The sequence below is a fragment of the Cetorhinus maximus genome, chromosome 15, assembly GCF_964194155.1.
Source record: "Cetorhinus maximus chromosome 15, sCetMax3.hap1.1, whole genome shotgun sequence".
Taxonomy (NCBI): domain Eukaryota; kingdom Metazoa; phylum Chordata; class Chondrichthyes; order Lamniformes; family Cetorhinidae; genus Cetorhinus; species Cetorhinus maximus.
Window position 1 is genome coordinate 28,997,271 of NC_135893.1, and position 27,272 is coordinate 29,024,542.

Consider the following 27,272-nt stretch of genomic DNA (forward strand, 5'->3'; position numbering starts at 1 on the left):
TTGCAGTTCCCTTGGCCCAGCATTGCTCAACATATCATAGCCACAAAATCATTCCCCAACATGTCAGTTGCTTGGGAAGAGAAAAAATTGGAGGGGGGAAGTAAAAGAGCACCAGTCATCCCTCTCCTCTTTATCAGAAACAAAATGTAAACAAATCCATGGAACTAAATTAATTTGCTGTCTGTTCACATTATGGACATTAGTGCATTGCTGTTTTAAAGTGGGTTAGTACTGTACTTTAAAATTCATCGTATTTCTAGCTAACTTACCACTTCTAGAAAGAAATCCACATGAGGCCTTTTATGTACAAAAAATCTGATTGGATGTCGGTCGACAAGTACCTGAAAATAGGGAATGTGCTCCTTTAAATAATACTCCAACCATAAACATGCAGCACATAACCAACACCCACAGTAAAAAGACTCCCTGCCTAAGTTTAAAACTAAAAACCAATTCAGGTCTATATTATTGCAATTTATCATGAGGCTCATTAAAAAAGTGCACATATCCTCACACTTTGATGTGAAAGAAGCTTCTCGTCACCTTAACTGCTCCCACCATTTATAGCTGATCTGTTAACCACCAGTGCTTCAACCACTGTGCAGAAGAGAAAGAATTTATATTTTTTATTTATGCCACCTCTCCAAGGACATCTAGAGTGATACCTAATCAATTGACTGCTTCTGCAATGCCTCCCCTCTATTGTCTATGTGGAGCAACCCATGCTTTGTTGAACTTATATCCATTAAATTATACTGAAAGCATCCCTAGCCTCTCTTCCTATTCCCACATCGTCACCTCAGGAATTCCTTACAATGATCCCTTCATGACCCCCTCTTCTTCCTCATATACATGGTACCTCTTGGCAGCACCATCCAAAACTGACAGTTAGTTTTCATATGCACAGCAATAACATCCACCTCAATATTCTGCCATCCTTTGTTGCTTCTGTGCCACCAGGCCGCTTGTTTTGTACGAGTGGTGATTTCCTCCTGCTAAATATTACGACAAAAGTCTTGTCTTTCATCCCCACGACAAACTTCCCGTCACCAACTTCCATCCTCCATCCTCCCTAAGCTGCAGCTCAGCCAAAGCACTGCTGCCCATGTCCCATTCATCCCACATCAAGTCACACTCAGTCTTACTGACCCAATGATCCTTGGTCCCCAACTCCTCAAAATTTAAAATTCTCATGGTCGCATTTAAATCCGATCACAGCCTTGTCCCACCTCACCTGTGTAACCTCATCCAGCACTATATCGCCTGCCCCTGAACTCTGTTCTTCAGACTCTAGGACACTCTTTCAGACGCCATTAGTGACTCTATACCTTCAGTCCCTTAGACCTCACACTCTGGAATTCCCTCCCTGAATCTTTCAGTTTCTGCACCTCCAACTCCATGTTCCTGTTTAAAACCCCTAACAAGTTTTCTTTTCCAACTCAGGAAGCCAATCACTGGGTTGGAGTTGATTTTACTGCAAACAAGAAAAGTCAAGAATATTTTTCAGATAATTAATACTGGTTTCCATATTAAAACCTATTATATTTCCATCTTCCTTCAGTTCTGGAGAAAGGTCTGTGACTGCAATCACAGAATACTTACAGCACAGAAGGTGGCCATTTGGCCCTTCATGTCTGCGCCAGCTCTCTGAAGGAGCAATTTACCTAGTGCCACTCCCCTGCCTTCTCCCCCTAGGCCTGCACATTCTTCCTTTTTAGATAACAATCCAATTCCCACTCAAATACCTCAACTGACCCTGCCTCCACCACACTGGCAGTGCATTCCAGATCTAACCACTCGCAGCATGAAAAAGCTTTTCCTCATGTCTCCAATGTTTCTTTTGCCAATTACCTTAAATCTGTGCCCTTTGGTTCTTGATCTTCCACCAATGAGAACAGTTTTCCACTATCTACTCTGTCCAGACCCGTCATGATTTTGAAAATCTCTATCAAATCTCCTCTCAAACTTCTCTTACCTACAGTACAGTCCCAACTTCTCCAATCTATGTAACTGAAGTTCCTATTTCACAAGAGTATTCTCATAAATCTTTTTTGCACCCTCTCTCTAATGCCTTCACATCTTTCCTAAAATATGGTGCCCAGAACTGGGTGAAATACTCCAGCTGAGGCTGAAGTTGTGATCTATACAAGTTTAACATAACTTCCTTGCTTTTGTACTCTATGTCCCTGTATACTTTATTAACCGCACTCTCAATCTGTCCTGCAACCACCAATGATTTATGCACATGCACACCCAGGTTCCTCTGCTTCTGCAACCCCTTTAGAATTGTGCACTTTATTTTATATTGTCTCTCCATGTTTTCCTACCAAAATGAGTCACTTCACACATCTCCGAATTAAATTTCATCTGTCATTTGTCCATCTATTTCACCTTGCTATGTCCTTTTGAAGTTCTACACTACCTACCTCACAGTTCACAATATTTCCAAGTTTCGTATCATGCATGAGTTTTGAAATTGTGCCGTGCAGACCAAGGTCTAGGTTATTAATATATATCAGAAAGTGCAAAGCTCCCAACATGAACCCCTGGGGAACTCCACTACAAACCTTCCTCCTGTCCGAAAAACAGCCATTAACCACTACTGTTTCCTGTCACTCAGCCAATTTAGCATCTGTGTTGCTACTGTCCCTTTTATTCCGTGAGCTACAACTTTGCTCAAGTCTGTTGTGTGGCACTGTATCAAATGCCTACTGGAAGTCCACGTACACCACATCAACAGCATTACCCTCATCAATCCTCATCCAAAAACTCTAGCAAATTAGTCAAATACAATTTTCCCTTAACAAATCCGTACTGGACTTCCTTAATTAAACTGCATTTGCCCAAGTGGCAATTTTGTCCTGAATTATCGTTTCTAGAAGCTTCTCCAACATCAAGGTTAAACAGAATGGCCTGTAGATGCTGGACTTATCTTTACACCTTTTTTGGAATAAGAGTGCAACATTTGCAATTCTCCAAGTTCTCTGGCACCATCCCCAAGAACTGAAATGTTAACTCTGTTTCTCTCTGCAGCATTTCTTGTTTTTATTTCAGATTTCCAGCATCAACAGTATCTTGCTTCTATTTGGTGTAGTCCATTTTCTTAATGTGGCACTTTTACAGCTTAATGCACCAGTTGATCATGTTTCAGGGCAGCCCGAGCAGGCCAGCAGTATGGTTAAGCATGGTTTCTTGCATAGACTTTCAGCCAACCAATTTAAAATTGCAACCACAACTTTTGAATATCTGTTTAATCCTGCATGCATGTGGGTGTTTGTCAGCTGCTGATGCTCTGAATCCACCTTGCATTACATTAACAGCTCATTCCAACATATCTGCAACATCTTTTAAAAAAAGATTGAGAAGCATTCTAGGCAGGAGTTCCCTAACTGAAGGGAATAATTAGTAACGGGTCGAAAGGTTATGGGGAGAGGGAGGGAAATTGGAGTTGAGGCCGAAATGAGATCAGCCATGATCGTATTGAATGGCAGGGCAGGCTTGAGGGGCTGAATTACCTTCTCCTGCTCCTAGTTCTTATGTTCTTAACAACCATTCCAGCTTGGCAGCCAAGCCTAATGCAGAACCAAAATGTTTGAAACTATTTCTATTTCAAATAACCTATTTAGACATAAGACATAGGAGCAGAAATTAGGCCATTCGGCCCATCAAGTCTGCTCCGCCATTCAACCATGGCTGATAAGTTTCTCAACCCCATTCTCCCGCCTTCTCCCCGTAACCTTTGATCTCCTTACCAATCAAGAGCCTATCTATCTCCGTCTTAAATACACTCAATGACCTGGCCTCCACAGCCTTCTGTGGCAATGAATTCCATAGATTCACCACTCTCTGGTTAAAGAAGTTTCTCCTCATCTCTGTTCTAAAAGGTCTTCCCTTTACTCTGAGGCTGTGCCCTCGGGTCCTAGTCTCTCCTACTAATGGAAACATCTTTCCCACATCCACTATATCCAGGCCTTTCAGTATTCTGTAAGTATGCTGCTTGCTGGGTATCCTTTTCCCATACCAAAAAAACCATCCCCCTAAAGACATGGTGTCTCACCCTCCTTCCTTTAATTGTCTTGAATTATGCACCAGCTGCTGCCAACTCATTCCCAGCCTCCAGACAACGTCAATTTGAGGTGTGCGCCCCGGGCGTGCATGTGATACCTGCCTAATGACTACCTTGCCTGTTAATTTGTCCCTTCTCTCCAGGAAGGAGTGCCTTGCCTTCACCACTCCACAGAAAGATCTGGACTGCAAACTCTCATCTTACCATCTAGGGCAGGCCACACCAAAGTATCATGTCATCCTGCTTGGTTCACAGCTCATCAAAATCCCAACCAATCTCAAACAGTCGCCTGATATGACTGTCAGGAACAACAGGCGGTGCTGACACCAAATGATACCACAAGGGTGCGAAGAGGAACTAATTCTGGACTTTTTAAAAAGGTAAATAGGCAGTCTCTCAGCACAAGGAGATCATTTCAAATACCATGCAGTCACAACATTAAATCATTCATTCTGACACAACACTGAATTATGCTTCATATATAACAGCCTCAAAAAGTGGTTCGACGACTACCATATTCTATTGAAAGCCAACCAAAGAAGTAACAGGGCAGTAGCACTCAACCTACATTTAAAACAGGGTTACATGTACATGAACATTGGAATAGCAGAATTGCGGCAGAGAATTATTCATACTATTTCAAATCAGAACCCAAACAAAGGCCAATGTAATTTCATGCAGGCTCACATTCACTGTCTCACCTTCAGCATGAAGTCTGGTGGTGTGCCCGGCCTCACTGTTGGTTTTAACACGCCATCATGATGCGAGTGGATTAATGTTTCATCTAAATCTAAAACTAAGATTTTCCTTTTCATTTGATCTGAAAAGATAGAGAGAGGGAAGGAGGGAAAAATGGTTTCAATAATAGAAATTATATTAACATTTGGGCTGATGTTAATTTAGCACCACGGTGTCCCTTTAACCAACAAGATTACAGATCCAAGAATAATGACATATCTGAGCTTCAAACAGACCAGAGACGACCCGTCCTTCAACAAATCAGATTCCAGGAGCATGTTCGTAGGGACCAACATGTCAGCAACATCTAAACAACGTATAACCAAGCACATTCTAGAAATTCTGTGCCATATAGTCTTTATATGGATTATGCACCATCCTCCACATAATGAAAAACTTTTCAATTTTAGAATTATAAATTTTATGAATTCACAAAGAACATAAACCTCCCCTCTCAACTATCAGCTTCTCTTTCCCAACCTAAATCAGCCAGGTATATTTTTCCCCAGTAGGAGGCAGCACACTTACCTTATAACATGGAAACAAAAACACCTGGAAAAACTCAGCAGGTCTGGCAGCATCTGCGGAGAGGAGCACAGTTAACGTTTCGAGTCCAAATGACCCTTCAACAGAACTAAGTAAAAAGAGGTGAAATATAAGCCCCCCTTAAACCAGCTTATATTTCACCTCTCTTCTATTTTTACTTTGTTCTGTTGAAGGGTCATTCGGACTCGAAACGTTAACTGTGCTCCTCTCCGCAGATGCTGCCAGACCTGCTGAGTTTTTCCAGGTATTTTTGTTTTGGATTTCCAGCATCCGCAGTTTTTTGCTTTTATCTTCTAACATGGAATCTGACCCAAACCAAGACCCAATGCACATCATGAAGAAATAAGATCAGTGAATTTTGCATCTCTCTTGCATCTCTACTTCTCATCTTCAATGTATCCTATTGCCTTTGAACTATTAATATTTAGTTCTTTTGCACCCAAAGTTTCTTCTATTTACTGTCCTCATACTTCAACCTATAAGCGAAAACCATTGTGAAGCTCTATAGCTAAGCCCCTAAACTTTCACTGATCAATACACCAAACAACAGATTTAATCCCTTAGCATGCCACAGACTAGTTGTAAGATTTCAGGGTGCGGGGCCACAGATACCTAAATAGGTAGTCAACTAGTCATAAGTAATTTTTAAGATGTTTCTTAATGAACTTAATAAACCAACAGTTTAGGTATGATACATTAATTAATTAGACAGAAAAAAGTATACGACCAGTAACAGTTCAGAGTAGTGCACTGATCCCAGAGGGTGGACAAATGGTTGGCACAGAGTTGTGTTGATCTCATCTTCCTTCTCCTCCTCCTAGTCCATTCTGAAGAAGGCAGCTACTGACGAGTACTGCAACTTCACCAGGACCTCAAGGACCTCACCAGCACCTCTCACCAAGACCTCACCAGTATTCACCTCCACCAGGACATGACCCCTGTGCCTGAGCACTTGTTAATATACCCTTTTTCTGGGGCTGGTAGCTTATCCAGTGTCAATCACCTATTCAAACTATTCCGACTAATTGGCCCAGGATAAGTGCTAAAAGGTCAGGGTGGTTACCACCCCACCTAGTGCGTCACCCTGCTCGAGGTCAGCTTTTTAGTTTACATCCCACTGAGGGTCATATCATGGTTCTTTCTAAACAATTGCATAAATAAAATAGGTACACAGGATGCCATCATGAGCTAAATGACCTTGCCTGTTTCCACAGACTGATAATTGTTGCCTTTTTAGAAAGCTTTTTAGGGGGTGTTATATTATGCAGAAAATATCTGTTTATTCAAGACCCCAATTTCCTACGTGGTTCACCAGGCTTAATCTTTCCCTTACTGTCAGATGAATATTTTCTGAGGAGAGAGACATGTTGCTGAAGCTTTTTGTCTTGCACTCAACAGGAAAAATGCAAAAATACCAAATTTCAGATGATCACAACAATTTATACCACAGGAGAAATGGGTTGTTGATTGGTTGGCATGTCGACTCTGATTGGCCTGGAGTTGCCAGGGAGAAAGCAATCAGCCCATACTTGCAAAACCCAAAACATAATGTCTACTGTTAGATGTGATTCTGCATTTGGGTAGTGCTTGCTGAACAACTGTAGCTAATAGCTACAGCAACAAGCAATTTAAGATAACTAGTCGAGTTCATAACATGGCTCATTTACTCTAGCTAGAAGCAACATGCAAACAAAAGGAATATGTTCAAGCCTTACACCTTTTTTGAGTTACCTGGAAGCATGGGGTGTGTATTATTTCCCGTTGCTTTCTCCATGGTGACACCTCGGCTAATCAGAGTCAACCTGCCAACCAACCAGCACCCCTTTCCTCTCGTGGCATAACTTGTGATCGTTTGAAATTTGGCATTTGTCCTGATGTGTGCACGATAAAAAGCTTTGACAACATGTCTCTTTTCGCCTTATTGCTTTTCAGAAACATTCAAGTCCCGTACTACCTAGCAACTAATATTTTCCTTCATTGACTGACCCTTTTTAATGTTGTAATGCAAAATATCTGCTTTCAACTGCAGCCAATTAAAAGTTATAAGCACGACCCAAAGTGTAGATTGTTGGCCAATCCATTAAAGGAAAGTTCATATCTCCAAAATTGGAGCTGGGATGAAGCAATCACAAAGATTTACAAGTTAATTTATTTAAGACAAAATGAAGTTTGAAAAAAAGTTAATTAAGTGGAACACTGTGAAATTAAAATTAAATGAGATGGGAGAAAAAGATGAAAGGGACAACCTTGAAAAGTTCTCAAAAAAAATTGTAGTTGACTTATTAAGGTAATGAATCTATTCCAACCACTGGCATTAGCATTTGTTTAATGCGATTTGAAAATTCATAAAAACCAGACAGCCCAAAGAAAGCATAATTACTGCCTACTGCAGCCTAAAGGATTAGCAAATCAAAAACACATTTTGCAGTAGCTTACTTAAAAAAAAGTAATTCACTTTTAGCTGAAATCCTACTACCGCAGTCACAGGACTCAAGAGGATAATTAACTAAAGTAGTACTGTAATTGACAACCAAGATGGAAAGTTAGACAAAACCCTACATATTCACCACATTCCTCACCAACTGGGTCAATACTCTAATTCATTTTTTACATTTTCCGTTCACTGGAGGAACATAGTAATTTTTTCAATCACTACTACTCAAAAATTTTAGTGTTTTGACAATTTATAAAAGGCATTTCCCAGCACCCAGGGTCCTCTGATAGTTCTGTAAAAAAAATTCAGGATTAGGGAAAGCTGAAGCAATGCAAAGAAAAACTTATAAAATAACAAATGCTGTGTCTAGCTAGCGTTTCATCAGACATGCACCAGATTTCGGCAAAAAACTTGGTCACTTAATGTTGAATTCTTCTGACCTGTAGTCTGAAACATGTGCAATTCCTTCACCAAACAGTTAAAGTGATTAACCAGGGATGCAGTTTGCTTAATCAGGCTCTCCTCCTGAAGGCCTGTTGGGAAGCTAGTAGATTGGGGGCTGTCACACAACCTCCCTAAGCAAGTGTCATTGACTAGTGATCACATTTGGAAACTCCAGCTGATTTGACATCCCGCCGCACCCCACCCATAGCCAAGGGGGGCCAAGCCCCACGGTTTCGTCTATGACATGGGATCCATTAGTTTAAAGAGAGTCAGCCAGGCCCTCCCTGCCTCCCTCTACTCCAGCTCCCTATCTAGGGATGTTTTGCTGGAAACTGCACATGTTTGGATGAAGGGTGAGCACCAGTTCAGTCAGGCCCACTTTAATAGCTTATTTCCTACCTTCACATAAGGAGACCAACTGAAAGAATGAAGGGGCAGAAGGGCTGACAGACAGTAGGAAACAGACATGCTCCATCACTTATCAGTCATGGTGAAAGCACATGGAAGTACTGTACACACTACCCTCAATGTAGGTAAACATGTGCTCAGGCTGTCAACGGACATAAATACAGCAGTGGAAAGGTCACAGTTCCCAGCTGACAGCAGAAGCATCACTCTCCCTTATTCCTACAACTGAATTAACAGACCCATAGTCAGCTAAGATCTTGTGATGCTCCTGCCAAAATGCAGGAACCTCAAGTTGCACTGAAAATGCAGCGAATTTTAAAATTTGTTATTGGATGTCACAATCTATGCAGGCATTGAAAAGGACTAAGTTGTCTTGTACAAAAAGATTCTATTAGATCACAGGGTTAGTACTTACTTATTCTGATGCGGGAAAGAGGAGATAGAGGCAGAATGTCATAGCGAACTGTCTGGTACTGGATGATCTACAAAACAGCAAATAATAAATAAAATGTTAGACAGGATTCTCTTCTGAACAAAGAGATGATGATGTGGATGTTGGATGAAGCAGGGCCCCTCTTGCCTTACATTCAGTCACTCCTGCTGGCTCTAATCTTGCCAGAACAGATGCACCCACTCTAATGTTCAAGATTGCTCAAGCCATGAGGACAATCCAGTAAAACGGTTTGTAGAAGGCCTCAATGCAAAAACATTTCCCAACAGGAAGGGCAAGTGCCCATTACAGCTTAAAAGGAGATGGACTGAGATTCAAGGAGGCCTCATTAGGGTAAATGCAGTTAACTTAGGGTTGGATACTAACATTGCAGATTTTCTGGAGAGTGGATTTGGATCACTCCCTTATTTCCCAATGCTTACTTTACCTTACCACACCGCCTTAGGGATGCTATTAGATTGGAGGCCATGGCACTCAAACCCTATCCTGCCCTCTTCACACACACACACACAGACACACAGGTACGTTACTGAATAGTGATCACAATGGGAGCTTGCCACCCCACTCCCCATCACCCATTCCATCCATAGCCTCGGTGACCAAGGTCAATTCTGGCAACCCCAAATAGATCAGCAAAATTCACAGACTAGAGATCAATCCTGGTGTGTGACTCAGCATCAGGCTTGCAGCCCACTTCTCAATGCATCACGCACTCTCAACAGCACTCCATGTGTTGCTTACATTCAGTGTCCTTAACTCTTCATCTCGCACGACACAATAACCAAAATGACCGGTTGCTGCTTTGCAGCTGCTGCCCTGTGCGTTACTGTAACCATTTTACTTCTGGATGATTTTTATTTTTGTTGACCCGATCCTGTGTCTAATGCCCCAGTTACACTTCACTTTCCAAAGCAGAATGGCACCACAATCATTCAGAAACCACTTCCAGATATGCGGTTGAACCTGAATGGAAACGGACCAGGACAGATCTAACCCATGGTGTCTGGATTTCAGTCCCACAGCTCCTGCACTGCAGCACAAGTGTAGGATTTCACATCCAGTATCCCAGATCATATTGTAGGTCAGTAAGGAGTGGAACTGTACATCTTACACATGCTGTGGAGTCAGTCAGGTCAGGGAGACTATGTGAAATTTATCACTAAATTTGATACTACAGCATTGTGCATTGTTTTTAGCAGATACAACAAAATTTTGCAGAATCTTCTGACTACACATCGAACATACAGTCAGTCCTAATGGGGTGGACAGGAGAATGTTTACCTTCTTTCAGCATATTCAGTAAGGCAAGGCAAAGCATCCTGAATATCATGTCAGATTGTGACGTGATCCATCAGTTCCAGCACACACAAGTGCAGCTGTAGTTTCTCTTTTATACTTTTCTTTCAAGGGGTCCCTGGAAGAGGAGGGCAAAATGCAATTTACCCAACTTCAGCCACCTCCCTTTCTCAACACTTCACCAAAATTTGTGCGCTTCAGAAAGCCTTGCTTTCAAAAAGGAGCAAGAACGTGGGATTATTTTTAAATGTTAGCCATAATGGGTTTCTTGCTTAAAAGGTAGAATCTTACTATCTCACTTTTTTCCCTTTCTAACATTGTCAGTCTCTTGAAAGTGCTGTCTTTCGCTGGGATATATACTCATAGTTAGAAGGTGCCTTCTAGCACTTCATCTAAGTTGCTGTTTTCCTATAATACTCTGCTACCACTCAATATCTGGCTGTTTGATCCTGAGCGTCACCGCAGCTCATCTCTATCCTGTCTTCAAATGCACCTTCCCGCAGGGGACAGTCATGAGCCTAACATAAGAAACAGGAGCAGTGGACCCATTGAGCCTGCTTTGCCATTCAACACAATCATGGCTGATTTTCTGCCTCAACTCCATTTCCCTGTTAGCCCCACATATACCTTGATCCTGGGACAAATCTCAGCCTTAAATGTATTCAATGGTGGCGCATCCACTACCCTCTGGAGTAGAGAATTCCAAGAATCATAACCCTTTTAGTGACCAGCCCCTTATCCCGAGACTGTTCTATATTCCCCAGCTAGGGGAAATAGTCTCTCAGTGCCCACCCTGTCAAGCCCCTTCAGAATCTAGCTAGTTTCAATGAGATCCTCTCATTCTTCTAAACTCCAGGGAATATGGCCCGATTTACTCAGTCTCTCACCATAGGACAACCTCTCACTCCAGAAACAAAATTTAGTGAAATTTTGCAGTACTGCCCCCAATGCAAGTACATCCTTCCTTAAATACGGACAGCAAAACTACTCCAGGTGTGGTCTCAACAAAGCCCTGTATAATTGTAGCACCTTCTTTATTCTTGTACTCCAATACCCTTGCAATAAAGGCAAATATGCCATTTGCCTTTCTAATTGCTTGCTGTACCTGCATGTGTACTTTCTGTATGCCCTGTACGAGAACACCCAAGACCCTCTCTACATCAACAAAGAGGGGGAAGCCGGATTTTCCATCATCTTGGCCAAGAAAGTCAATTCTAGCTGAAATCTGCTCCACGGCCTGTGCCGAGTTAGCTAAGGGAGAATAGCCAACAAGTAATGGCTGAAGACTTGGTGAACTCTGGATCTCTGAAACTGCCAGCCCCATTGTCACTGCCTGAGCTACCGGCACAGGAATTTAGGAGGAGCATTGTGCACAATAGGCTGAACACCAATTTCACTTCACATCTTTACATTAGCTTTGTAGCTCGTGGGCAAACCCAAAAGTTCCTAAAATTTTCTTCCTGATACAAGATGGTGGCACAGAGCTCGTCTCAAGCAAGCTAAGCACCAAGCAGAACTAGGCACCAAAATGAAATGGAACCGGCTTCAGTGCTCACATCAATGAGGAATTAAATCTTCAAATGTTAGCTTAATTTAATCTGCACTAGCAGCCCCCTATCCTTTCACAGTTAAATGCCTCAGGACATCAGAGGTCATTAAAACATCATAACTCAAGAAGAACAGTTCTATATGTACAGCAAAAAGGAGGCATTTTACACAAAATCAAATGATAAAATCTGTAGACAAAATGAGAGATAGGGTGGACTGTACATGATCTTTGGAAGGAGGGGACTTGATGGCCTTTCCTCACTCCTTCCTTTCATAGAACAAATAACGGGAACAGTCACCAAAATCAATCTGGCACAGCTTTAAGTGGAGCCCTGGAATTTTTAACTCAATTAAAGGCAGTATATAAATGCAAGTTATCGTCCTCCAGAAGAGGCTGAATATTGAAGAGCATAGTTCCACAGGACTAGCAACCTAGGGTCTCCCACATGCAATCCAAGACAGCAAGTTGTCAACAGTCTTTTCAACCATGTAGTGTATCAAAGTCAAATCCAATTCTAGCCGCACAAAATGTACACAAAGGGTTACTGAGAGAGAGAGAGAGAGATCGGGGCAGAATTTTTACCTTGTCGGGCGGGCCCGGGAGCAGCCCCGAAACTGACCGTTGCCTGCGATCGGGCCCTGACCGCAATTTTATGCTGGCTGGCCAATTAATAGCCAGCCAATGTGAATCGCATGCTGCAATGCTCAGTGCTGCCAGGGTGGGGCGGGAGGGGGGCAAGCGTGGAAGCTTGCGCATGCGTGCGAGTGCGTGCACTGAAAGCCCCCTGATAGCACAGAGCTGCCTCAGGGACCTGAAGATTTGTAACATTACAAATAAAGATTTGCAAAATAAGGTAAATATGTCCCATGTGACTGTCATGTTATAAATTAGATTAAAACATTTTATTTTTAATTAACATCGGAAACCTCAATCCGCCCGTGGATGAGGTTTCCTCAAAAATCCAAAGGCCGCTTGGCCTTTTTGCCCACCCGCCAACCGAATGGTTGAACGGGCAGGGAGAAATCCAATTTGATTAATGGCCTTAAAAAGCCTCTTATTTGTTGGCAGGCGCGCTGCCGCCTCTCGCCCGTGCCCACTGAGCGAAATATCTCAAGAGTGCACGAGGACAACGGGACGCTCGCCCGACATCATCTTGCACTATTTTACTCTCCTTTAGGTCAGGCACATGCCCGCCTGACTAGAGAAAAATACTGCCTCAAGAGAGGGAACCTTGGCTTATTTTCCTTCTCCTTAGACCAGGCACACCGAGACAATTTGCAGCATTCTGACTGCCAATGTGATATGAAATCAGCTAATATCGAGCCAGGTGAGGGAATAAACTTTGATCTTCCTTTGTCAGTACAATCAGCAACACACCAGGCATTGCCTGCACCCAAAAAAATCATTCAACTCCAGAGTTATGCATATGATCAAAGAGTAGGCCATTCAGCTCCTCGAGCCTGCTCCTCCATTTGATAAAATCATAGCTGATCTAATTGTGGCCTCAACTCCACTTTCCCATCTACCCCGTATAGCCTTTACCCCCTTGTTAATCACAAATCGATCTCAGTGTTAAAAATTTTCAATGACTCTGCCTCCACTGCTCTCTGGGGAAGAGAGTTCCACAGCCTAACAACCCTAAGAAAAAAATTCTCCTCAACTCTGTCTTAAATAGGATAACCCTTATTTTTAAACTGTGTCCCCTAGTTCTAGTCTCTCCTACAAGGGGAAACATCCTCTCAGCATCTATCCTGTCAAGTTCCCTCAGGATCTTATGTTTCAATAAGGTTACCTCTCATTCTTCTAAACTCCAATGGACACAGGCACAACCTGCCTAACCTCACAAGATAATCCCCTTGTCCCAGGAATCAGCTGAGTGAACCGCTCCTGAATTGCTTCTAATGCAATTATATCCTTTCTTAAATAAAAACACTAGAACTACACAGTACACCAGATGTAATCTCACCAACGTCCTATAAAATAGCAGCAAAACTACCTCTTTTATATTCCATTCTCCTTGCAATAAATGACAACATTCCATTTGCCTTTATAATCACTTGCCGTACCTGAATACTAGCTTTTTGTGACTCATGTACCAGAGTATCCAAAACACTCTGTACCACAAGAACTCTGCAGTCTCGCTCCATTTAAATTATATACCGTTTTTATTCTTCCTGCCAAAGTGGGTAACCTCACATTTTCCCACATTATACTCCATCTGACAAATTTTTGCCCATTCACTTAACCTATTTCCCTTTGCAGATTCCTTACACTTTCTTCACAACTTATTCTCCTACCTGCCCTTGTGTCATCAGCAAATTTAGCAATCATACATTCTGTCCCTTCATCCAAGTTATTGATATCGATGGTTAATAGTTGAGGTGCCAGCACTGATCCCTGTGGCATTCCACTAGTGCTTAACGAAAAGGAGCCATTTATTCCTCCTCTCTACTTCCTGTTTGCTAACCAATCCTCTATTCATACTAATATGTTACCCCCAACACCACAGCTCTTATTTTGTGTAGTAGTAACCTTTGATGTATCACCTTATCAAATGCCTTTTGGAAATCCAGGTACAACACATCTACAGGTTTCCCATTATCCACATTGCTTGATATTTCCTCAAAGAATTCTAATAAATTAGTCAAACATGATTCCCCTTTCACAAAACTATTTTGACTCTGCCTGATTGCATTGAGATTTTCTAAGTGCTCTGCTATAACCTCCTTTGGCATTTTCCCTATGACAGATAACTGGCAAATGACAGATAGAAGGCTACTGGGCCTACAGTTTCTTGCTTTCTATCTCTCTCCTTTCTTGATTGGAGGAGTTACATTTGCTATATTCCAATCTGATGGAGCCTTTCCAGAATCAAGGGAACTTTGGAAAATTATAACCAAAGTATCTACTATCTCAGCAGAACTTCTTTTAAGACTGTAGGATGTAGGCCATCAGGTTCTGGGGACTTGTCACTCTTTAGTTCTAATAGCTTCCTCAGTGCCCTTTTAAGGTCTTCGCTCCCTTCCACCTCTTGATTTACAAATGTTTCTGGGATGTTATATGTGCTTTCTATAGTGAAGACAGACACAAAATATCTGTTCAACATTTCTGCCATTTCCTTATTTCCCATTATTAATTCTCCAGACTCACTTTTTGCAGGACCACTTTAGCTACACTTTTCTTTTTTAAATACTTATACAAACTCTTAGGGCAGAATTTTGCCCTTGGTGGGTGGGCGGGCCCCACCGGTGGGCGGGCAGCTGGCCCCCGCCGCTGAAACAGGGCCCGCCGCCATTTTGAGTGGGCGGGCCAATTAAGGCCCAACCAGCGGTCTGGTCGATGGGAAGCGCTATGGGCTTCCTGTGCAAGGGGCGGGGGGGGGGAGGGGAGGGATCCCCCAACTGTCAAAGTGTGCTCTTCCACGCATGCGCGCGAAAGAGCGCATTGCTTCCTGAGACTAAGTGCTGTCTCAGGTAGATTAGGGACAACTTAAAAATCATGAAAAATAGATAAATTAAAAAATTAACATGTCCCCCTCATGTGACAATGTCACATGAGATGGGACATGTTAATAAATCTCACATAAACTTTATTAACATTTTTAAAAACGCACATGAAACCTCATCCCGCCAGTGGATGAGGTTTTATGTTTTATCAGAAGCCCACTGGGGCTCCTGGCCTGCCCGCCAGCCTTAAGGTTGGACAGGCAGGGTCTTTAATTATCTTAATGACCCTGTCAATGGCCTCAATTGGCCATTGACAGGTCGGCGGGCGGACAGCTGATTTCGCTGTCCGCCCGCCTTCCTAAAAATTTAAAGGGACTGGGATGACATCGGGGGTTCCTCTTGAAGTCATCCTGCGTCATTTTCCTGTCTGCGAGCAGGCCCCGCCCCCAAATCGCCAAAGTGAATATTCTGGCCTTAGTGTTTTTATATTTCTAGCTAACGTTCTCTCATACTCTATAATTTCTTCCTCACTTTTTTAGTTATTCTTTTCTGTCCAATCTTCTGACCTACCACAAATCTTCACAGAATTGTACGCGTTTTCTTTCAATTTGATACCATCTTTAACTTCTTTGGTTAACTATGGATGGTGCATCCTTCTTCTCACTGGAATGTTTCTTCGCTGAGTGTTATGAAATATCTCCTTAAATGTCTGCCACCGCATCTCTATTAACCTACCCCTTAACCTTATTTCCCAGTTCACTTTAGCCAGCTCTGTCTTCATAGCCTTGCAATTGCCTTTATTTAAGCTTAAAAGACACATCTTAGTCCACTCTCCTCGCCCTCAAACTGAATGCGAAATTCAATCATGCTATGATCACTGCTATGGATGTCGGGTGGGGGTGGGGGGCTTGGCAACTAAAGGTACGGTTGCCAATGGTAGAGAAATAAAAATTGGGAATGTGCAAGAGGCCAGAATTGGAGATTATAATCTCAAAATTCACAGAATCACAGTGCAGAAGAGGCTCTTCGACCCATCGACTCTGCACCGACACCTGAGAAACACCTGACCTACCTACCTAATCCCATTTACCAGCACTTGGCCCATAGTCTTCAATGTTATGACGTGCCAAGTGCTCATCCAGGTACTTTTTAAAGGATGTGAGGCAACCCGCCTCCACCACCCTCCCAGGCAGTGCATTCTAGACCGTCGCCACCCTCTGGCTAAAAAAGTTTTTCCTCACATCCCCCCTAAACCTCCTGCCCCTCACCTTGAACTTATGCCCCCTTGTGACTGACCTTCAACTAAGGGGAACAGCTGCTCCCTATCCACCATGTCCATGCCCCTCATAATCTTGTACACCTCGATCAGGTCGCCCCTCAGTCTTCTCTGCTCCAACAAAAGCAACCCAAGTCTATCCAACCTCTCTTCATAACTTAAATGTTTCATCCCAGGCAACATCCTGGTGAATCTCCTCTGCACCCCCTCCAGTGGAAATTGTATCAGACTCGAGTGATTTGACAGATGTTGAAAATTACAAAAGGAATAGAAGGCTATTTACAATGACAGAGGTCAAGAACAAAGGGACACACATACAAGTTTAAACACCAGAGATTTTAGGCAGAAAGCAGGAGAAACTTTTTTTAAAAAAAAGGTTGCTAGGGTGTGGAATGCACTCAGGAGTTAGAGAGTGAGGCAGGGACCATGTCAACATCAAAGTACAGTTAGCTAGATGGTTGAAGAAGCGGAATACAGAAACTGGGTAGCCACACAGGTTTAGGACTGTCCATGGGGAGGATCAACAACACTGACTAGTTGGACTGAGCAACCTGTTTCTGTGCTGCAAGTTCCGTGTAAACTCTCGTGTGTTATACCTGACTTGGGTATCTCAAATGGAAAGCATCTCAAATAGAAAGCATTTGATTTTCCAGCCAACAGCCCTCATCTTGGAGCTACCTGCATAAAAAGGCAGCTCTGGGAACCGAGTGTGCCTTGCAGCATTTTAAAGGCATGATGGTAGAGGAAGCTAAATTTAGCTCAAAACGCAGCAATTAGAGGAGCGAGTGGCTGTTACAACAGTTAGCTCAGGAATCATTCCATAAGAGCCAAGCTTCCTTTCCCCTTTCTCTCGCTCCCTTGAACACAATAAATGGGGGAAAGTACAGGCATAATCGTTACCTTAAGAAACTGTATCAATATTTGATTATTCACTGCATCCTGAATTGTTAGTGTTGCTTGGAACAAATACAATGCATTCTGGTTCAGTCATTTTTGCTTGAAACAAAATCAAAATATCAGGCAATTCAAACCACACAAAAAAGAACAAAAAGTTCAAATTAAACAACTTTGAGTTGAGTATATTTCGCATTAACACCAAAATCATGTAAGGCAGACAAAGGATCTTTAAAAAAAATCCAGATGCTATAGCCTAATTATAAATTGCTAATTATATTGAAGTTCTCACCCAAAACATTAACTCAGCTTTCAGTTACTGACTGATCTGCTGAAAATGCTCAAATTAATTTTTATTCTCCCCTTTAAAAAAAAATCAGTTATATGACATTGGCGTGTGCCTCCTCCTCATCTCCCCACAGAAATTCACTCGTTAGTCAGCTTGTTATGCAACACATTTTAAAATTGCTCAGTTTAAAATGTTAACTCTTATCCAATTTTCCTCTACTCTTTCAGCTATCGACTCACGGTTCCAGCTAATGCTGCCCATGCAACTTTATCAGGTCAACACAGACAGGGGACCAGGGATCTTTCCGGCTCATGTGACGACAGCAGACACTGCAGTGACCAAGTGACCCATCAAGAGTTCCAAATCTAACCCCTCTCCAATTCTTTCTTTGTAACTCCACCAAGCACAATAGAAGACTTTGGAATCTGAAAGCATATTCAAAACTCCAGACTCTTTATTAATGTGCTCAGCAAGTGCTCACTGAATGGTGGAACAGACTTGAGGGACTAAATTGCCTACTCTTGCTTCAAGTTCCTAAGTGATATCATGGGAACACCCTCTGCGGGCAATCAGCACTTTCACTTGGTTATTTCACAATTTCCCCACCTGATCTCACCATTAGTGCAATATCAATATGGCCAGTTTAGCCCGATACTCCCCCAGACTCAAAGCTTCCAGCTTCCCACCCCGTCATATGTCAATATTCACATAAACAGCCATACAACTATATCATTCATAACACTATCTTCTGCAATTCATGTTGTCACTGAGTGTATTTTTCACTCTGGTGTGTACATGCTGTACAAAAAGCCACACTGAAGAAACATGCTTTAATATTGATGGAAGACACTCAATTTGTTACCTCAAATAACTCCCACTATTATCATAGGTGAAAACCTCCAATCCCAATTTGAAGGTAAAATCTCCAATTACACTGCTGGATGGTCTCAGATCAAATGGACATGAACATTTCACGTTCTTTAGCCTTTACCAATATTTTTTCATAATATTTTGTTCTAACCTCTTTTTCTTTTGTTACACATTGGTTAGTCTCATTTCAAACCCATGTAAAATAATACAAATCAGGTACAAACTTGGAAGATTATCTGAACAGTTGTTAGCATAGCTTCAGAAATGGAAGCTTCTGTCTGAGTAACCACCTTGAGAAAGTTACATCCCAAGTGGTAATCTCTATGATATCTTGTACCTTGAAGCTGGTTAGGCCACAGCTGGAATTGTGTATACAGTTCTGGTAGCCACATTACAGGAAGGGCATCATAACTCTGGAGAGAGTACAGAGGAGATTTACAAGAATGTTGCCAGGGCTTGAAAATTGCAGCTATGAATAAAGATTGGAACTGAGGAGGCTGAGGGGTGACCTGATTGAGGTGTACAAGATTATGAGGGGCCTAGAAAGAGTAGACAGGGATGTCCCGTTTCCCCTACCAGAGAGGTCAATTACCAGGGGGCACAGATTTAAGGTGATTGGTAGAACGATTAGGGGGGACATGAGGAAAAACATCTTCACCCAGCAGGTGGTGGGTGTTTGGAATTCACTGCCTGCTTTGGTGGTGGAGGTAATAACCCCCAACTCATTTAAAAGGTACCTGGATCTACACTTGAAGTGCTGCAACCTGCAAGGCTACAGACCAGGTGCTGGAAGGTGGGATTAGAATGTTTTTTTTAATTGATTCATTCTCGGGATGTGGGCTTCGCTGGCTGGGCCAGCGTTTATTGCCTATCCCTAGATGCTCTTGATAAGGTGGTGATGAGCTGCCTTCTTGAACCACAGAGGTCCATGTGGTGTAGGTGCACCCACAGTGCTGTTAGGAAGGGAGTTCCAGGATTCTGACCCAGCGACAATGAAGGAATGGCAATATGTTTCCAAGTCAGGATGGTGAGTGACTTGGAAGGGAACTTCCAAGTGATGGTGTTCCCATCTATCTGCTGCCCTTGTCCTTCTAGATGGTAACGCTTGTGGGTTTGGAAGGTGCTGTCGAAGGAGCCTTGGTGAATTCCCGCAGTGCATCGTGTAGACGGTACACACTGCTGCTACTGTGCATCGGTGATGGAGGGAGTGAATGTTTGTGGATGTGGTGTCAATCAAGTGGGCTGCTTTGTCCTGGATGGTGTCAAGCTTCTTTTGAGTGTTGTGCGACCTGGACTCATCCAGGCAAGTGGGGAATATTCCATCACGCTCCTCACTTGCGCCTTGTAGATGGTGGACAGGCTTTGGGGAGTCAGGAGGTGAGATACTCGTCACAGGATTCCTAGCCTCTGACCTGCTCTTGTAGCCACAGTATTTACATGGCTAGACCAGGTCAGGTTCAGTGCAGCTAGTTTTTTATTTTTTATTTCTTGGCCAGCGCAGACATGATGGGATGAATAGCCTCTTTCAGTGCCGAAACCTTTCTTTGGTTATTAACATGAGCTCTTCGGCCTTGAAAGGAGACATTCCAGAAGTGGTCTTAAGGCATTAGAAACAACTAAATCTGGAAATGGCTGAATTAAACCGAGTAGAGCAATTGGTTTCATGACCAAAGTAACAAATTGGAAGTTTAAGACTGATACCAGGAAATTCTTCTTAAAGAAGTCAATAGAAGGAATGGACTCCCACATAAGAGTAAAGGAAGGAAGAATTCCACCAATAGCTCACAAAATAATAGGATATGGTAATGAAAAGGCTTCAGGGTCATTCTAGATGGATGAGGCCAGATGGGCTGAGTTATCTCACTCCACCAAAACGATCTGGTGAATGAGCTCAAGATGGACTGACGCCAAACGGTGGTAGGCTCATAAGCAAAAGCACATCTCGCCAGAGTTATTCAAAACAAAACAATCTGGCAAACTCTAAACTGGATTTTAAATAAAGTTCTGGAAAACATACGGAAATTTGACACCTACTCCTTGCCCCTCCCTCCTTTCCCCTTCTCTCACACACGAACACACACACTCGCTCTCGCTTTTTTTCTCGGTTCTCAGACGCTCATGCTCTCTCTCCTTTCCAATTCTTACAGATACGCTCGCTCTCCCTCTCTCTCCTTTCCCCTCCACGTGCTCGCTCTCCCTCTCAATCCTTTCCCCGACACGCACGCTCTCCCTCTCTCTCCTGTCCCTTCATGCACGCTATCCCTCACTCTCCTTTCCCCTCCACGTGCTCGCTCTCACTCTCTCTCCTTTCCCCGACACGCACGCTCTCCCTCTCTCTCCTTTCCCCGACACGCACGCTCTCCCTCTCTCTCCTGTCCCCTTCATGCACGCTATCCCTCACTCTCCTTTCCCCTCCACGTGCTCGCTCTCACTCTCTCTCCTTTCCCCGACACGCACGCTCTCCCTCTCTCTCCTTTCCCCGACACGCACGCTCTCCCTCTCTCTCCTGTCCCCTTCACGCACGCTCTCCCTCTCTCTCCTTTCCCCTTCACCCACGCTCTCCCTCTCTCTCCTTTCCCCTTCACGTGCTCGCTCTCCCTCTCTCTCCTTTCCCCTTCACGCACGCTCTCCCTCTCGCTCCTTTCCCCTTCACGCACGCTCTCCCTCTCTCTCCTTTCCCCTTCACGCACGCTCTTCCTCTCGCTCCTTTCCTTCACGCACGTTCTTCCTCTCTCTCCTTTCCCCTTCACGCACACTCTCCCTCTCTCTCCTTTCCCCTTCACGCGCACTCTCCCTCTCTCTCCTTTCCCCTTCACGCGTACTCTCCCTCTCTCCTTTGCCCTTCACGCGCACTCTCCCTCTCTCTCTCCTCTCCCTTTCACGCGCACTCTCCCTCTCTCCTTTCCTATTCATGCACTCTCTCTCTATTCCCCATCATGCACTCTCTCCCCCACTCTCCTTTCCCCCTTCACGCACTCTCTCTCTCTCTCTAAGCCCTTCACACACTCTCTCTCTCTCTCTCCTTTCCCCCTTCACGCACACACTCCCTCTCTCTCCTTTCCCCTCCACATTCTCGCTCTCCCTCTCTCTTTCCCTGACACGCACGCTCTCCCTCTCTCTCCTGTCCCCTTCATGCACGCTATCCCTCACTCTCCTTTCCCCTCCACGTGCTCGCTCTCACTCTCTCTCCTTTCCCCGACACGCACGCTCTCCCTCTCTCTCCTTTCCCCGACACGCACGCTCTCCCTCTCTCTCCTGTCCCCTTCATGCACGCTATCCCTCACTCTCCTTTCCCCTCCACGTGCTCGCTCTCACTCTCTCTCCTTTCCCCGACACGCACGCTCTCCCTCTCTCTCCTTTCCCCGACACGCACGCTCTCCCTCTCTCTCCTGTCCCCTTCACGCACGCTCTCCCTCTCTCTCCTTTCCCCTTCACCCACGCTCTCCCTCTCTCTCCTTTCCCCTTCACGTGCTCGCTCTCCCTCTCTCTCCTTTCCCCTTCACGCACGCTCTCCCTCTCGCTCCTTTCCCCTTCACGCACGCTCTCCCTCTCTCTCCTTTCCCCTTCACGCACGCTCTTCCTCTCGCTCCTTTCCTTCACGCACGTTCTTCCTCTCTCTCCTTTCCCCTTCACGCACACTCTCCCTCTCTCTCCTTTCCCCTTCACGCGCACTCTCCCTCTCTCTCCTTTCCCCTTCACGCGTACTCTCCCTCTCTCCTTTGCCCTTCACGCGCACTCTCCCTCTCTCTCTCCTCTCCCTTTCACGCGCACTCTCCCTCTCTCCTTTCCTATTCATGCACTCTCTCTCTATTCCCCATCATGCACTCTCTCCCCCACTCTCCTTTCCCCCTTCACGCACTCTCTCTCTCTCTCTAAGCCCTTCACACACTCTCTCTCTCCTTTCCCCCTTCACGCACACACTCCCTCTCTCTCCTTTCCCCTCCACATTCTCGCTCTCCCTCTCTCTTTCCCTGACACGCACACTCTCCCTCTTTCTCCTGTCCCCTTCATGCACGCTCTCCCTCTCTCTCCTGTCCCCTTCATGCACGCTCTCCCTCTCTCTCCTTTCCCCTCTACGTGCACGCTCTCCCTCTCTCTCCTTTCCACTCCACGTGCTCGCTCTCCCCCTCTCTCCTTTCCTCGACACGCACGCTCTCCCTCTCTCCTTTCCCCTTCACGTGCGCTCTCCCTCTCTCTCCTTTCCCCTTCACGCACGCTCTTCCTCTCGCTCCTTTCCCCTTCACGCACGTTCTCCCTCTCGCTCCTTTCCCCTTCACGCGCACTCTCCCTCTCTCTCCTTTGCCCTTCACGCGCACTCTCCCTCTCTCTCTCCTCTCCCTTTCACGCGCACTCTCCCTCTCTCCTTTCCTATTCATGCACTCTCTCTCTATTCCCCATCAGGCACTCTCTCCCCCGCTCTCCTTTCCCCCTTCACGCACTCTCTCTCTTTATCCCCCTTCACGCACTCTCCCTCTCTCTCCTGTCCCCTTCGTGCTCGCTCTCCCCCTCTCTCCTTTCCCCTCCACGTGTTCGCTCTCCCCCTCTCTCCTTTCCCCTCCACGTGTTCGCTCTCCCCCTCTCTCCTTTCCCCTCCACGTGTTCGCTCTCCCCCTCTCTCCTTTCCCCTCCACGTGTTCGCTCTCCCCCTCTCTCCTTTCCCCGACATGCATGCTCTCCCTCTCGCTCCTTTCCCCTTCACGCACGCTCTCCCTCTCTCTCCTTTCCCCTCCACGAGCTCGCTCTTCCTCGCTCTTTTCCCCCTTCACGCGCTCTCGCTCTTTTCCCCCTTCACGCGCTCTCGCTCTTTTCCCCCTTCACGCGCTCTCGCTCTTTTCCCCCTTCACGCGCTCTCGCTCTTTTCCCCCTTCACGCGCTCTCTCTCTTTTCCCCCTTCACGCGCTCTCTCTCTTTTCCCCCTTCACGCGCTCTCTCTCTTTTCCCCCTTCACGCGCTCTCTCTCTTTTCCCCCTTCACGCGCTCTCTCTCTTTTCCCCCTTCACGCGCTCTCTCTCTTTTCCCCCTTCACGCGCTCTCTCTCTTTTCCCCCTTCACGCGCTCTCTCTCTTTTCCCCCTTCACGCGCTCTCTCTCTTTCCCCCCTTCACGCGCTCTCTCTCTTTTCCCCCTTCACGCGCTCTCTCTCTTTTCCCCCTTCACGCGCTCTCTCTCCATTCCCCCTTCACGCGCTCTCTCTCCTTTCCCCCTTCACGCGCTCTCTCTCCATTCCCCTTCACGCACTCTCTCTCCATTCCCCTTCACGCACTCTCTCTCCATTCCCCTTCACGCACTCTCTCTCCATTCCCCTTCACGCACTCTCTCTCCATTCCCCTTCACGCACTCTCTCTCCATTCCCCTTCACGCACTCTCTCTCCATTCCCCTTCACGCACTCTCTCTCCATTCCCCTTCACGCACTCTCTCTCCATTCCCCTTCACGCACTCTCTCTCCATTCCCCTTCACGCACTCTCTCTCCATTCCCCTTCACGCACTCTCTCTCCATTCCCCTTCACGCACTCTTTCCTTCCTTTCCCCTTCACGCTCTCTTTCCCTCCTTTCCCCTTCACGCTCTCTCTCCCTCCTTTCCCCTTCACAGCACTCTCTCTCTCTTTTCCCCTTCATGCACTCTCTCCTTTCTCCATCACGCTCTCGCTCTCTCTCTCTCCTTTCCCCCTTCACGCACTCTCTCTCATTTCTCCTTCACGCACTTACGATGTCTCTCTCTGTCCTTTCCCCTTCACGCACTCTCTCTCCATTCTCCTTTCCTTCGCGCACGCTCTCCCACTCTCTCCTGTCCCCTTCACGCACGCTCTCCCTCTCTCTCCTGTCCCCTTCACGCACGCTCTCCCTCTCTCTCCTTTCCCCTCTACGTGCACGCTCTCCCTCTCTCTCCTTTCCCCTCCACGTGCTCGCTCTCCCCCTCTCTCCTTTCCCCGACACGCACGCTCTCCCTCTCTCCTTTCCCCTTCACGCGCGCTCTCCCTCTCTCTGCTTTCCCCTTCACGCACGCTCTTCCTCTCTCTCCTTTCCCCTTCACGCACGTTCTCCCTCTCTCTCCTTTCCCCTTCACGCGCACTCTCCATCTCTCTCCTTTCCCCTTCACGCGCACTCTCCCTCTCTCTCCTTTCCCCTTCACGCGCACTCTCCCTCTCTCTCCTTTGCCCTTCACGCGCACTCTCCCTCTCTCTCTCCTCTCCCTTTCACGCGCACTCTCCCTCTCTCCTTTCCTATTCATGCACTCTCTCTCTATTCCCCATCATGCACTCTCTCCCCCGCTCTCCTTTCCCCCTTCACGCACTCTCTCTCTCTCTTTATCCCCCTTCACGCACTCTCTCTCTCTCTCTCTATCCCCCTTCACGCACTCTCTCTCTCTCTCTCTCTATCCCCCTTCACGCACACACTCCCTCTCTCTCCTTTCCCCTCCACATGCTCGCTCTCCCTCTCTCTCCTTTCCCCTTCACGCGCACTCTCCCTCTCTCTCCTTTCCCCTTCACGCGCACTCTCCCTCTCTCTCTCCTCTCCCTTTCACGCGCACTCTCCCTCTCTCCTTTCCTATTCATGCACTCTCTCTCTATTCCCCATCATGCACTCTCTCCCCCGCTCTCCTTTCCCCCTTCACGCACTCTCTCTCTCTCTCTCTATCCCCCTTCACGCTCTCTCTCTCTCTCTCTATCTATCTATCCCCCTTCACGCACTCTCTCTCTCTCTCTCTATCTATCCCCCTTCACGCACTCTCTCTCTCTCTCTCTATCCCCCTTCACGCACACACACCCTCTCTCTCCTTTCCCCTCCACATGCTCGCTCTCCCTCTCTCTCCTTTCCCCGACACGCATGCTCTCCCTCTCTCTCCTTTCCCCTCCACGAGCTCGCTCTTCCTCTCTCTTTTCCCCCTTCACGCACTCTCTCTCTTTTGCCCCTTCACGCACTTTCTCTCTTTTCCCCCTTCACGCACTCTCTCTCTTTTCCCCCTTCACGCACTCTCTCTCTTTTCCCCCTTCACGCACTCTCTCTCTTTTGCCCCTTCACGCACTCTCTCTCTTTTCCCCCTTCACGCACTCTCTCTCTTTTCCCCCTTCACGCACTCTCTCTCTTTTGCCCCTTCACGCACTCTCTCTCTTTTCCCCCTTCACGCACTCTCTCTCTTTTCCCCCTTCACGCACTCTCTCTCTTTTCCCCCTTCACGCACTCTCTCTCTTTTCCCCCTTCACGCACTCTCTCTCTTTTCCCCCTTCACGCACTCTCTCTCTTTTCCCCCTTCACGCACTCTCTCTCTTTTCCCCCTTCACGCACTCTCTCTCTTTTCCCCCTTCACGCACTCTCTCTCTTTTCCCCCTTCACGCACTCTCTCTCTTTTCCCCCTTCACGCACTCTCTCTCTTTTCCCCCTTCACGCACTCTCTCTCTTTTCCCCCTTCACGCACTCTCTCTCTTTTCCCCCTTCACGCACTCTCTCTCTTTTCCCCCTTCACGCACTCTCTCTCTTTTCCCCCTTCACGCACTCTCTCTCTTTTCCCCCTTCACGCACTCTCTCTCTTTTCCCACTTCACGCACTCTCTCTCTTTTCCCACTTCACGCACTCTCTCTCTTTTCCCCCTTCACGCACTCTCTCTCCATTCCCCTTCACGCACTCTCTCTCCATTCCCCTTCACGCCCTCTCTCTCCATTCCCCTTCACGCCCTCTCTCTCCATTCCCCTCCACATTCTCGCTCTCCCTCTCTCTTTCCCTGACACGCACACTCTCCCTCTTTCTCCTGTCCCCTTCATGCACGCTCTCCCTCTCTCTCCTGTCCCCTTCATGCACGCTCTCCCTCTCTCTCCTTTCCCCTCTACGTGCACGCTCTCCCTCTCTCTCCTTTCCACTCCACGTGCTCGCTCTCCCCCTCTCTCCTTTCCTCGACACGCACGCTCTCCCTCTCTCCTTTCCCCTTCACGGGCGCTCTCCCTCTCTCTCCTTTCCCCTTCACGCACGCTCTTCCTCTCGCTCCTTTCCCCTTCACGCACGTTCTCCCTCTCGCTCCTTTCCCCTTCACGCGCACTCTCCCTCTCTCTCCTTTGCCCTTCACGCGCACTCTCCCTCTCTCTCTCCTCTCCCTTTCACGCGCACTCTCCCTCTCTCCTTTCCTATTCATGCACTCTCTCTCTATTCCCCATCAGGCACTCTCTCCCCCGCTCTCCTTTCCCCCTTCACGCACTCTCTCTCTTTATCCCCCTTCACGCACTCTCCCTCTCTCTCCTTTGCCCTTCACGCGCACTCTCCCTCTCTCTCTCCTCTCCCTTTCACGCGCACTCTCCCTCTCTCCTTTCCTATTCATGCACTCTCTCTCTATTCCCCATCAGGCACTCTCTCCCCCGCTCTCCTTTCCCCCTTCACGCACTCTCTCTCTTTATCCCCCTTCACGCACTCTCCCTCTCTCTCCTTTCCCCTCCACGTGTTCGCTCTCCCCCTCTCTCCTTTCCCCTCCACGTGTTCGCTCTCCCCCTCTCTCCTTTCCCCTCCACGTGTTCGCTCTCCCCCTCTCTCCTTTCCCCTCCACGTGTTCGCTCTCCCCCTCTCTCCTTTCCCCGACACGC

At 46.3% G+C, this 27,272-nt stretch overlaps 1 protein-coding gene across 2 annotated transcripts in view; it reads right to left on the reverse strand.

Moving 5' to 3' along the window:
- Positions 1–27,272, reverse strand: part of LOC144690581 (CTD nuclear envelope phosphatase 1-like) — a 35,619-nt gene that overhangs the window by 6,303 nt on the left and 2,044 nt on the right. For both annotated transcript variants that reach the window (XM_078558202.1, XM_078558201.1), the window contains exons 2-4: positions 9,052–9,118; positions 4,768–4,886; positions 270–341 (exon numbers count right to left, since the gene is read on the reverse strand). In XM_078558202.1, coding sequence (XP_078414328.1) covers positions 270–341; positions 4,768–4,886; positions 9,052–9,118 — 258 coding nt within the window. The remainder of the gene's footprint in view (positions 1–269; positions 342–4,767; positions 4,887–9,051; positions 9,119–27,272) is intronic.